Source organism: Mytilus californianus, unplaced genomic scaffold (assembly GCF_021869535.1).
Source record: "Mytilus californianus isolate M0D057914Y unplaced genomic scaffold, xbMytCali1.0.p SCAF_5, whole genome shotgun sequence".
Classification (NCBI taxonomy): domain Eukaryota; kingdom Metazoa; phylum Mollusca; class Bivalvia; order Mytilida; family Mytilidae; genus Mytilus; species Mytilus californianus.
In genome coordinates this window covers 71,646,112-71,659,850 of record NW_026262701.1, presented here as the reverse complement: position 1 = coordinate 71,659,850, position 13,739 = coordinate 71,646,112, and the positions used below count along the sequence as shown (strand labels likewise).

The window sequence follows — 13,739 nt, the reverse complement described above, 5'->3', positions numbered from 1 at the left end:
AATAAATGTTTTAAAAACTTAAACTGCAGACTGTATGTAATGTTAACTTGAAGAAAAACTAAGTCCATTTATAAGTAAAATATGGAACAAATTGGAACAAAATTTTAACAAAATTTCCTTCTAGATACTAGCTTTTAATCATAAACAAGTTTCTTTCCAAGTTTGTTAGAAATCCAGGATAGTTTAAGAAAGTTATTAAAATTTTAAAAACTTTAACCACAGAGTGAATGTAATGTTAACTGGCAGAAAAACTAAGCCCATTTATAAGTAAAATACGGAAAAAATGATTTTTTTTTTTACAAAATTTACTTCTGGATACTATCTTATGATCATAAACAAGCTTCTTTCCAAGTTTGGTAGAAATCCAGGATAGTTTTAGAAATTTAAAATTTCAAAAACTTTAACCACAGAGTGAATATTTGTGGACGCCGCCGACGACGACGACGACGACGACGACGCCGACAACGGAATGTAGGATCGCTATGTCTCGCTTTTTCGACAAAAGTCGAAGGCTCGACAAAAACCAGTATGTTATGCTTATTCAACATATGATTTTGTAAGACTGTTTTACATTGCTTTCTCCGGCTTGGATCATACTGTTTGTCCTTTTTGGTTTTTTATAGTTTTAGCTCTTCATTTTTGTTCAAATATTCAGGCCTAAAACATCACTAAAGAGACATTTATTGTCAGAATGCGCATCTGGTGCAGTCAAATTGGTACCGTTTATTATAACAGAATAAACTGCGTTCTTTTTCGCAGGTAACACCTGTTGTGATACCGCGAGTTTAAATAAGTAAGAGTTATCTATCCTTACTTTGAATGCTGCTACATTTTGTAATTGCTTCGCATCACGGTGCGGAGCTATTAGTTTCAGTCGATATACACTCCATCTTGAAATAATTACTTATCAAATATAGATTCTGATTGGTTACTTTATGATGCGGCTGAGATACAGCAATAGCTATTGGCTTAAATGAGATAAAGAATTACAGACTTTTCTCGTCTCAGGATAAGACATCAAATGCCGGAAAATGAACTATGTCATGTTCGTTTTATTATGCATATATTGCACACGAAAATTCAATATTGAAATATCAGTTATTAATACGTGTTTATTTGCTTTGTTAATCTGCAATATGCACGATTTGTTTTGCTAAACAATGTTCCTTAATGTTTACAAAATGCCTTATCTGTATTTTATAACTTTTGCCAATCTAGGCACACCTCCAGAGAAGCACACCTCTAGAGTCGTGTCTATTTGTAAATGTTTTAATTTTCAACAAGTAAAGTGAACAAAAATTTAAAATCATGGGTGTATAACGCACACTCTTAAAGTAGAACAACATCATTTTCACTGAAACTAAATATTTATTGCTGTTTCTTATTTATTTTAACTGTTGTAGATATCTTTTGCTTGTACAAGTCTTTGTTTACTCCTTGGTTTTGATTGTTATTGTCTTCATCACTCGAAATCTTGTTACTCTTAATCAACATACCTAAACCACGGCTGTAATTCGGTATATCGAGAAAAATGATCGTGAAAGAATACCTAACGGTTGTCAAGCATTGCGATCGGATCGTAAAAGATCTGGTATCGGATCGTGAATGTAATTAATTGTATTTCTACTTCAAAATCGGTGAAAAATCTGCTGTATTTTCAAAACGCGGAACAATTCTGGAAAAAAATATGTCTGTCAAAATAATTCAACTTTCTCAATAATACTGTGCAATAAAATATAGCAAATATACAGTACTTTATGAGAAAACACAAAAGGCGCAACACAAGTCTATGGGATTCATTAAAAAAAACACACATTTTGTACCTTCAATGGTCATATTCTAATATATAGTGATATATTTGAAACTGAATCTTTGGTGTGTCAGATAGTACTGTAAAATAAAAGTTTTTTTCCCTTGAAACCGTTCATTTTGATTTTGAAAACATCGAATTTTGTTGATTTTTTATCAAAATTTAACGTGAAAGATCGGGCATCGCATTTTCTTGATCGTGAAAGACAAGGCGTGACCAGACTTGCTCAGGACGTTTACGCTTTTTTACCTGTACCACTAAAGCACATTTCCGCTTTAAACTTTGATGCACCTGTACAAAATTGACAAAACATTTGCACTTTTTACCTATAACAGTTTACCTGTAATCTTAGAAAATTTACCAAAGTCATGGAAAGATGTAAATGTTTCTCTTTGAAAGTTCTTCCGAACAAATGACAAAATCAGAAAAAAAAATTCGGGTAAACTAGACATATTATAAAAACAAATATAGTATATGTTTCTAGGTAAACGATAGAGAAAACGAACCTTTTATGGATGGAACATTTAAAATTTGACCAAATTCAATTAGCTTTTTTATTAAAGGGGCACTAGCTGCGAGCAGGAACATATATATTGACGGGACTTGACACTAACTGATTGTAGTCGATTTTATCGTCGTGCCATAGTTAATAAAGATACGATACAGAAACGGACATGTGTTAAAAACGGACTCGATATTATCCTTATAGTTTCTGATATTATCAATAAAATGTCATTCAAACTAGTTTTATAGTGATGCTAGTGTATCAAACTTGTATTCTGTCACTTCAAATTTGTTAAAATCGCAAGCATTTCATCACTGAATTGTGCAGAATGCAAACAAGGTAATAAAAACAATGGCGGCCATTGCCGCGATGATTTACAATTCCCAAACTATTATAAAACACTTCACATCAAATAAATCAAACTTATTTTGGTAATTTTATATGACAAAATATATCTACTAAATGATAAAACTTGTATTTATTTACAATTAGAGTTATGTCGTTTATTTGTTGAGCAGTTCTGATAGTTTTTCAGTCAGACGCTACCAAAATCCGTAAGTCTCGGGAAGTCTCGGGGAGTCCGAGATTTTATCAATTTTATACTGAAAAGCGTATCAGATTCATTTCCCGTTAGATATACTGTTCCCAGCTGCGAGATATAAAAAAAAATGAATATGATTTTGTTTGTTTCAATCATAAATAAAAATGAAATAATGAAATAAAATTAGCTTTTAGCAGCCAACTTGGTGCAATTTTGTCAAAATAATCAAAGAAACATCGGTCATGAATTATTCACTTGCAAGTGAATAATTCGACCTCATTGAATCCGTATTCATGTGACCTTCAATTCAACCTATTATCTAGAGATTGGTTGCGCATGTATAAGTCATGTTCAGCCATTAAAAGGAAAAGAATGTCAACATTGAAAGTGAAGCAAAGGTGAACCATTTCGTTGACTGATTCGATCCACAAAAAAATCATTCTTATACAGGTAAAACCGATAATTAACTTATTTGTTAATCTATAACATGATATCAAACAGACCTGAAAAACTCCAATTGCACGAGGTCGCTACCTATTTATATTTATGTTTATGTTTTAATATATCGGGTTTTGTGACCGTCGACAGTCTCTGGAGGTCATCTCGATAGTTAATAAGATGGAGTCTAGACTAAAATACACACGAAATTCTGATATATTTAGTTTTTTTCAGACTTATTGTAATTTGGATATATGTTTTAGTATGTTATAAATCAAATATAAGAATTTTAGTCAAATCGGTGAACATGAATTTGACAGCCAAGGCCCATTTAATGGATTTAAAATTGGAAATTATATTCCTATTGCTATACCTTATTGTACCCAACTTAATGGGGAAATTACCAATCAACGTACCTCGATTCTGCATGATGCCCAGCTTAAACTGTTATTTGGCCGTTTAAGTACTATTCTCAATCTTTAACTTGTATAAGAAATGAGAACTTATGAAGAACAGACAAATAGAGTGTTATTGCTATAAGGTACCTGGTCGGTGTGGTATTATACAAATTAAGATAATCAGATCCGATGGCATTGAACGGTTATAGCCCTATTATCCAACAAAAGAGAACCGGAATGAGTCATGCAAATCCAGTATTTACTATACCAATTAAAAAAATAATTATCCTATAATTAAATAATGATTTAAACGTTTTCGTAGCATCAGATCTTTTACGATCCTTTTCACTATCTTCAAAAAGCGGTACGCAATATTTCACGATCCGAAAAATCAATATTTTGTAAATATTTCATTTTTTGCAAAATTGATGATTATGCTAACACAAATTAACTTTAAGGACCATTTGAATCATTAAAATGGAATGACAGTTTACAAAGAACAGTTGTTTAGTCATTCGAATTATGAAAAAAAATCTTGTTTGTTTACATATTTAACGTCATTGAAATGTCAAGGAGCAATCTGCCTTTTGTAATTTTGTAAAAACGATGTACTTTTAAACTTTGATTTTTCTCAGATACTGATCATAATGTTGAATCATTTTGACAGAAAGTTTTATTTTTTTGTAAATTTTCTGTATAGTTCATTAAATTAAGAATAGTAATTGACCTTGCAAATGTCTTCTCAGTAAGATTTCATTTGTGATCCTAATTATTTTGATCTGAGCGTCACTAATGAGTCTTATGTAGACGAAACGCGCGTCTGGCGTATTAAATTATAATCCTGGTACCTTTGATAACTATTTACACCACTGGGTCGATGCCACTGCTGGTGGACGTTTCGTCCCCGAGGTTATCACCAGCCCAGTAGTCAGCACTTCGGATTTGACATAAATATCAATAATATGGTCATTTTTATAAATTTCCTGTTTACAAAATTTTGAATTTTTCGATAAACTAAGGATTTTCTTATCCCAGGCATAGATTACCTTAGCCGTGTTTGGCACAACTTTTTGGATTTTCTTGGTCCTCAATGCTCTTCAACTTTGGACTTGTTTGGCTTTATTTTAAAACTATTTTGATCTGAGCGTCACTGATGAGTCTTATGTAGACGAAACGCGCGTCTGGCGTATTAAATTATAATCCTGGTACCTTTGATAACTATTTACACCACTGCGTCGATACTACTGCTGGTGGACGTTTCGTCCCCGAGGGTATCACCAGCCCAGTAGTCAGCACTTCGGTGTTGACATGAATATCAATTATATGGTCATTTTTATAAATTTCTTGTTTACAAATTTTTGAATTTTTCGAAAAACTAATTTCTTCTTATCCCGGGCATAGATTACCTTAGCCGTATTTGGCACAAATTTTTAGAATTTTGGGTCCTCAATGCTGTTCAATTTTGTACTTGTTTGGCTTTATTATAACTATTTTGATCTAAGCGTCACTGATTAGTCTTATGTAGACGAAACGCGCGTCTGGCGTATTAAATTATAATTCTGGTATCTTTGATAACTATACCAGAGCTTTCACGATCCAATCGCAATACTTGACCACCGTAAGGTATTCTTTCATGATCATTCTTCTCGATAAACCGTATGACACCCGTGTAAACATTCATATATATCTAAATAAATCATATACAGAACTATCAATCAAAATCGCAAGTCAATGACCAGCTGAAAGAACTAGAAAACCACACTCCACAAAAACACATTGACAACTAAACACTGAAGAGCCATTTTGAAATTTCAGAAGAAAAGTTCATCTTAATATATATACAAAAATTGATATTCCAAGTCTATGACATCCATTTTATATCAATCAATATCTTAAAATACCACATTTCATATACTAAATCAACAACCACATGCACACATATTACCTTAAATTAGGATAGAGCGAAGCAGTTCACAGGTTTTTAGAAAGCTCAAACTTGTATTATCTATGTAATAAAAATGTGTAAGACCGGATGTGGTTGATTAAAGATGGTATCTTCAATGGTGTTAGGTATTTGTACATGCCTTTGGTTTAATCCAGTATAATCGTCTAATAGAGACATTACACGTGTCTCATATCATTTTAAAACATTTGAATATTTTAACCATCACAAATGCATTCCTCATTCTAGATTTAAGACCGATTGAAAGATTTCAATGTTGTTTCATTCGATAAAAAAAGTCTATATTCAAGAGATTATTGAGAGAAATTAAAAGATGCTAGAAATATCCTGTTACTTCAATGTTCTGGTATATTAAATAATGAAAGTTAGGTAACTATGATGATCGCATCTATCCCGTTGAACAGGAATCAACCGATTTCTCTGACGTCACTCTATTGTTTCAACTTTAGATTATATTTTAAGAATCCTCCGATCACTGTGTTCACTTTAATTAACTAATAATCTAACTGTTAACTTACAACTCTTAAACTCTTAAAAACGAAACTTCGTGTTCCCTCCGATTCTGTTTAAATTAGGCTAGTGACGGTGTCATACAATATTTGATAACTTGTACTTTTGAACCCTCAGATGATCATAATTGCGCATACATGCCAACAAACTGTATTGCAATTCTTTGAATTATGAAACATATATTATGTCTAGGGGTTTTTCGTCTTCAAGTTGTTTTAATTTGCGTAGTGATTTACTTATTGTTGGTTTTTTTGTCAACTAAAGGAAGATAACATTTGACATTTGACCATTCTAAATTAAAGCATAGGATAAGTATTAGGAATTTACGAAATAATAAATCAGATCAAATATTTAGCAATATCAAAAAATATAATGACAACGAAAAGAAAAATAAATGAAAAATTTCTCTGAAAACATAAAAAAAGCCTTTCCGGATGTCCGGATTGTCAAGATTTGTTCCGAATGTCATAACCATAATAACGTCCACTTTTCTTGTATTATTACCGAATGCGATTTACCAACTACTTTTTACTTGACGAGCAACACGACGGGTACCACTAATGAAGCAAGAAATGTTTATCCTTCCGGAGCACAAAATTTTACCTCCTGACTTTGGTGGGGTTCGTGTAACTCAAGTTTTGTGAAATGTTATTTTGTCTTCTCTTCTTTTTTTTATGTTTACACTCGTGTTTTTCTTCGAATTATAGTTTGTGATTGGCTTTTCCCCCCCTTTCCATATATTTTCTATATAACAAGCTTGTCTAATGAGTCAAATATTCTTATACTAGTATCATATTAGGCATCCTGGCTGGCTTTTGATTAGTATAAAATTAATTTTAGAAATAAACTAAATTGTAAAACAAAAACAATATTTTAAGGTAAGTGTCATCGAGAGAGAAATACAAAGATTTCATATTTTACATAAACTATTTTTAACAGACTTGTAGAAAAATAATTTTCACCTATAGAATTATTTTATACATGTAATAATAATTTCATAGATTCATTATGTTTTAATGGTTCATTGTTGAGTATAAATCAGAATTCATTATCAAAATGGAAAACCGGATGGTTTTTAAGTATTCATCTTTAATATATACTTAACTTTTAGCTTCTTGCTTAGTATTTATCTGAACAATTTCATATTTTATATAGGAAATGATTTTTCAAAGAGAGTCTTTCTGACTGGAGAAATCACAAACATCAATGACAAGGAAGTCGTAAAACTAAAATGTCAGTCATCAAAGGCACCTATTCTTCATCTCGTCGAGTTTTTAGTTGACAGCATTACCGTTGACAATGTAAGACTTGCTGAAGGAAAATGTTATAACAGTACAAGAGAATGCAATGATATGATATGCATGTGTTCAAAAGATGGAAGGGTCTTTACTTGGATATATTATCCATTAGATATGTTAAGAGCACATATATTTGGATGTCAAGTTCGAATTTTAGATGAGAAAAACAATACTGTCAAGACTACTGCAAACTTGCAACTCATTGGATCAGGTAATGCTTAAATTTCATCAAACCTTATCGGGTATATGTCCACAGGTTTCCCCATGAAATTGACTTATATCTATATTGATGTCTTGTTGCATTAAGCTTTTTGTTTTGTTAATATGCTTAACTTCACATTTTCCGCAATTTGGAACATGCCTGATTTAAAACAAAAAGCTTAATCTTTGAATGAGAGCGAAGAGACGAAAGAACTTTACGAAAGCCATTAGTATAAAATAAAACAACTATCTATTAATGATTTACGGAAGCCCATTTAGGACCTTCCAAAAATATAATTTGAATTCGAAATCACGAATTTAAATCGTTATCACGAATTGTAAACAGATTAAATTTGTGATAACGAATTGGTGGAAATCGTTATAACAGATTTTATAATTCGTAATTACGAATCAAATTCGTTATCACAATTTTTTTTGTAATTTGTGATAACGAATTAAAATCGTTTTAACGAAAAGCTAAATCTGTTGTTCCGGTGAGCTAAAAATCTGTGATAATGAATTTTAATTCACAAATTACAAAAAAACTGTGATAACTAATTCCACAAATTCGTTATCACAAATATAATCCGTTATAATCAATTATACAATTCGTAATAACGAATTACAAAATCACGTAAATTGTTTTATTTTTCATTAAGAAAGGACATATAGTCACTCAATATGTGCTTACTTGACATCTGGATAAACAGTTATTTCTCTTTATATACATTAAAATGAACGTATGAAATAAAATAATGGGTTTATTACGGAAACCTTTTAGGGCCATGCTAGTTTACTTTTTTCCAAAAATTAATAATTTGATATAACAAATTATTAACTTGATATAACATATTATCAATTTGATGTAACAGATTATCAATTTGATATAACAAATTATTAAATTGATGTAACATATTATCAATTAGATATAACAGATTATCATTTTGATATAACAAATTATAAATTTCATTGAACTGATTATCAATCTGATATAACAAATTAAAAATTTGATTTTTCAAATTATTAATTTGATATAAGTTGTGAAATTATCATAATCTGTTATATCAAATTGATAATCTGTTAAATCAAATTAATAATTTGTTATATCAAATTGATAATTTGTTATATCAAATTGAAAATCTGTTATATCAAATTGGAAAAAGTAAATTAATATGGCCCTAAAAGGCTTCAGTAGTTTATAGATTCTAGCCACATTTGATTTGTTTTCCATATGAAAATATGGTACAAAATAGTGTAAATACAAACTTTACATAATAGTGTAAATACAAACTTGGGTTAGCTAACTATATCTGCAAGGAATATTTATGGCTAGGATGATAAAATGATTGATAAATGTTTTGTTGAGAAAAAAAAATAACTGACTTTCATATTCATGTACAAAGTGGGATTGGAGTTGTTTTTCTCCTCCTTTCAAAAAGGCGTCCCATATCTTTAACTCGTTTAAGCCAATAGAAACTAAGCAGCATCAAGAAACCAATCAGAAGTAACTTTTGTTAGGTTATTATTTCAAGATGGCATGTATATCGTATGAAACTAATTGATGCGAAGCAATAAGTTTCATACATCCGAATCGCTTTTCTGGATTTACCTTCAACAGGAACGTTCAAACCTAAATATTTGTGAAAGTAAAAAATATTGATTTTGAAAATTATACTTTTTTTCTGAAAATCAAAGAGAAGTCATTTAAGCTACATAAGATCTATATACTGGCTTTCCATACACTCGGCATCCTCAAATATCCTTTTTATTTTAGAAAAGGAACTCTTAATATCTATTTCCTATACTTAAAATGATAATATATGGAAGAACAAGCTATAGGAGTTGTCTAATTGGCACTCATACCACATCTTCTTATTTATATACAGGAGTATATTCCATGCCGAAAATAAGTACTTTCAATTGAAATTATACGTGCACTATTTTGTACAGCATGCATCCTTACTTAAAAGAAATGTATCGACAGGGGAAAAGACTATTGACTTTAAAAAACACGTACACTTTGAACAAAAAATATTTTAACAGCAACTTTTAACCCCTTACAATTCCCAAAAGGTTCTAGCAAAATAAAACATTTCAGTGGGGTCTGCCCTACGTTATTACGTTTCATTTGAGCTCGAGCCATGTCCGGTACAGAACTTTGAAGAACAGAGTTGGCGAGGCTTCCCGAAAGAGTGTATGGTAGATCCGTAAAATAAAATTTAACAGCAACTTTGAACCCCTACAATTCCCAAAAGGTTTTAGCTCCCAACAAAACATTTCAGTGTAAAAAAAAAACGACTTAAAGCAAGTCTCAACAGAAGAAGACCCCAAGTCACCAAAAGGTATTTTTCAAGCGTTGGATCCCTTTTATTTGATGGTGACTTAATTATACCCCCAGAGACTGAAGAAGGTCTTTAATTATACCCCCATAGACTGAAGAAGGTCTTTAATTATAAAACAGTTATTGAAAAACTGGTCATTATTGTGATATGTGGACTGCCCACAAGACAATGGTATTGACTAAGACAGCGATAATGACCGAGCCGCAGTCAATACCACTGTCCTACGGGTAGTCCATGTATCACGATAATGATCAGTTCTTCAATAACTAATAGCAAGATAAGGTTTACATATAAGTTAAATGGCCGAAATTGTCAGTTGAATCCTTACTGGAGTTATTGCTCTTTAATGATGATGTATACCCATTTTTAGATAACAAAAATTATCAGCAACACAAGTTTTCAAATTAGTCAACAAATACGTCAGTCGACCTCTTTTCGGAGTGCTTGCTCTTTAATAACAATATTTACATTTGTTTGCGTTTTGCATATTATCTTGAAAACTACGAAAGATAGATAGACACTTTAAATATCAAAGATGATCAGCAAGACATAATCTACAAGTAACTCACATTTTGCCCTAATTATTAGTAGACACTTTTTTTAGAGTGATTGGCCTTAAATAACGAATTTTTAATTTTACCCTTTTTTGTGTTTTTGGGCAAAAACTAATTTTTAAAAGCAGAAAGAGAGAAACTGTAAACAGAAAAAAATTATCAGCAAGGGGCTTTTGTCATTAATTCTATTCTATTCTACAATATTGGAGAGTGTCTATTGTTGAAGATGCACATTGACCTAGGTGAGCGACACATGCACTTTAGAGTCTCTCGTTATATATTTAAGTGCTTTTCCATACTTTTGATTGCACGTTTTAACAACTCTGATAAATTCTTCTATCCCGCTACACAAGATAAATACAAGAAGAGATACGATCTACAGAAATATATTTTAACCCAGCTACATATATATGCTTGTTCAAAGTGAGGAACATTTTAATGACTGTCTTTTATCAATTCGAAATAATTTTGTCCTTCGAGGAACTTGTTTGGGTTGTTCTCATTGTTGAATGCAGTGCGGTAACTTATAGTTGCTTACATCTACGTCTTTTTGGTCACTGGTGTATAGTTGTCTAATTGGCAATTATACCACATCTCTTTATTTTTGTTTTCAGTTGGTATTAATGGCTGATCTTTGAATGTCTCTGAATCAATTGATTCACAACTTTTCTACCCTTAAAGCACTTCAGAGCTTATGATTGAAAGTCGTCTCTTGGTATCTTTTGTTTTTTTGTATTGTAAATGCTATCTCAGGAATGTATACCCCACATCGTGGTTTTCTTTCGAATTGACATGTTCCCCCACATCTCTTCTACCAATATTGCATACAAACGAACCAATTTTATGACCGAGGGTGAATATACGAATGTTCATAGATTAAGCATCAAAGCACACAAAAATATATTAATTCTGATTAATATTTCAGATTTTTTGATACAACACCCAAAACATGAAAACGTTGTAATAAACTCGGTAGAAATTACAAATTCGGACGGTAACGACAGCGGTAAGTAGTTATATAATCAAAAGAGAGCGGGAGAACTGTTCAATTGAAAATTTCTATCTTTCTGTATTCAGAAAGGGGTAGACATAGACACAGATAAAGAATCAGTACTAAATACATAAGGGGGAATAATACAATATTTTCATGAAAACACTAAAAGGATTACATGATTATTTTTTACAATACTCAACATAAATTATAAAGTGGAAAAGAATCTGAACTACCCAAGATCAAATTGTAAATGTCAAAATTGATTTACTTTGAGGTGTCAGACCACCAATTCAAAATCCCTATCTATTCAACTAAATTTTGCAATTTTCACAGCTTTCTAAATATTTCACCGTAAGTTTAACTTCATAGACACAAGATATATCCTAAATTGTACATGTATCACCTTTATACATGCCAATTTTCAACCCATGTTTAAAGTCTTCTAAGAAAAAATTGCCCATCACAAGATAAGTACTACTAAAAATAACCCCTGGTTATCTGGAAATCTTAAATTAGTGTGCTATGGAGCGCATTGATCCTCAATTTTTAATGCAAACTCATAGAGAAGTAAATTTTGACTCAAAATGGTCTAAATATATTTCTGTTTCACCAAAAGTTTTATTTCTGCAAATTTGTTGGTTAGTTTTAAGTAAACAATGACATCAAAATCACTATTTTGTGTCAGAGTAGGGCTACTTTTACATACGTTCTAAATTGGAGGGAGTAAATTGGTGGTCTGACACCCAAACATTCAATCTAATTTTGAATCTACTGATTAATTCAATTATTTGGTATTTAGGCCTACTGCAAACAGATTACCAAAATATTCGTCTACAACACGGCAGAAGTTTTGAAACCAGCATTGTTTATGCTTAACATCAAAGATAGTTTTTTTTCTATATATTTCAATAGAGGCTACTATTAGGCAAAGCCATTGCTAACTAAAACACTCTGAAAGTATCCATAATTTATACTTTATCCTATATGGGTAAGTGACACAAGCTCTTTTGAGCCTGTGGTTATTACATGCAGACGACAATAAAAATGTTTACTTCCGAATATCCTGATAGTATTCTTTTTTTTAAAGAAAACTATTAAGCTAAACTCCGCCAAAATTCTGCTACTGATCTATTTTTTGTTTTTATTATTTTCATTATTTTTTATTATTGACAAGTTTCTTGTTTCTTTTCATTAGAAAATAGATGATATTAGTGTTCACATTGATTAATGGTATTATCACTCTTATATCTTCTCGCTCTTTATACATCTGCTAAAATCTACTTTCTGTTGAATTGTATCCCAATGGTCGAAAGTAACATTGTATATTTGATATACAAAGTAATTTAATGAAATATTTTAGGGTTAAGTCCAAAATTAACCGTCCTTTGTTATATTTTCTTCTGATATGAAGGTCATAGTGACTTCAAACGAATAGTATGATTAATACAATATGCTTTATCGTAGTCTATGATTGGAATATTTATTATGCATGAAAAATATCTGATATCGGTACAAACCTACTTTTACAAAATTATGTCGCCGATTTAAAAATATTTAAGGACCATCCCTCCAAATTGTGAATGCATTGCAATATTAACTTAGTTGTAAGCCCTATTAGGGACGAGACTGACTTGTACAAAAAAATTACAAATAGAACCAAGATTTTGTGAGTAATGTACCGATGTGATAAATAAAAAAACATGTTTTACTTAATTGTTCGTTATTTATTGGCTCGAGGCAAAACTTTAAATTATTTAATTTTTTGTACCTAAGAGTTGCGGCTATATTGCATTCATGTTGTCTCTCCGTCATACTTTTCTCATGATCTACAGAACAGAAAGTCTCATATTTCGTCAGCATCATGACAGTGATGAGTTGTAACGTTTCAGTACTTCGGAAATTTAACACTTACGTCCAGTTTGCAGATACATAGAACTTTTCAATGGTTTACTCCTGGTTTGCCCACTTTTAATTATACCAATAAGCTATTAGTAAAGAAAACAAAACAGACAAAAGGTTTAATGAGCATACAATTGTATAGTCTGTTCCAACATAGGTATATATATAGTTTATCAGTGTTTTCTATATATTCAGGTATTTTTCATTGTGTATTTCCATTTTCATTTGTATAGATAAATAATAAATAATCAAATAGTTTTTCTCTCAATAATTTAATATCAATTCA

At 31.1% G+C, this 13,739-nt stretch overlaps 1 protein-coding gene across 2 annotated transcripts in view; it reads left to right on the top strand.

Annotated features, from left to right (window-relative positions):
- LOC127703000 (uncharacterized) overlaps nt 1–13,739 on the top strand; it is a 113,164-nt gene that overhangs the window by 59,553 nt on the left and 39,872 nt on the right. For both annotated transcript variants that reach the window (XM_052207372.1, XM_052207371.1), the window contains exons 3-4: nt 7,321–7,674; nt 11,486–11,566. In XM_052207372.1, the coding sequence (XP_052063332.1) occupies nt 7,321–7,674; nt 11,486–11,566 (435 nt within the window). The remainder of the gene's footprint in view (nt 1–7,320; nt 7,675–11,485; nt 11,567–13,739) is intronic.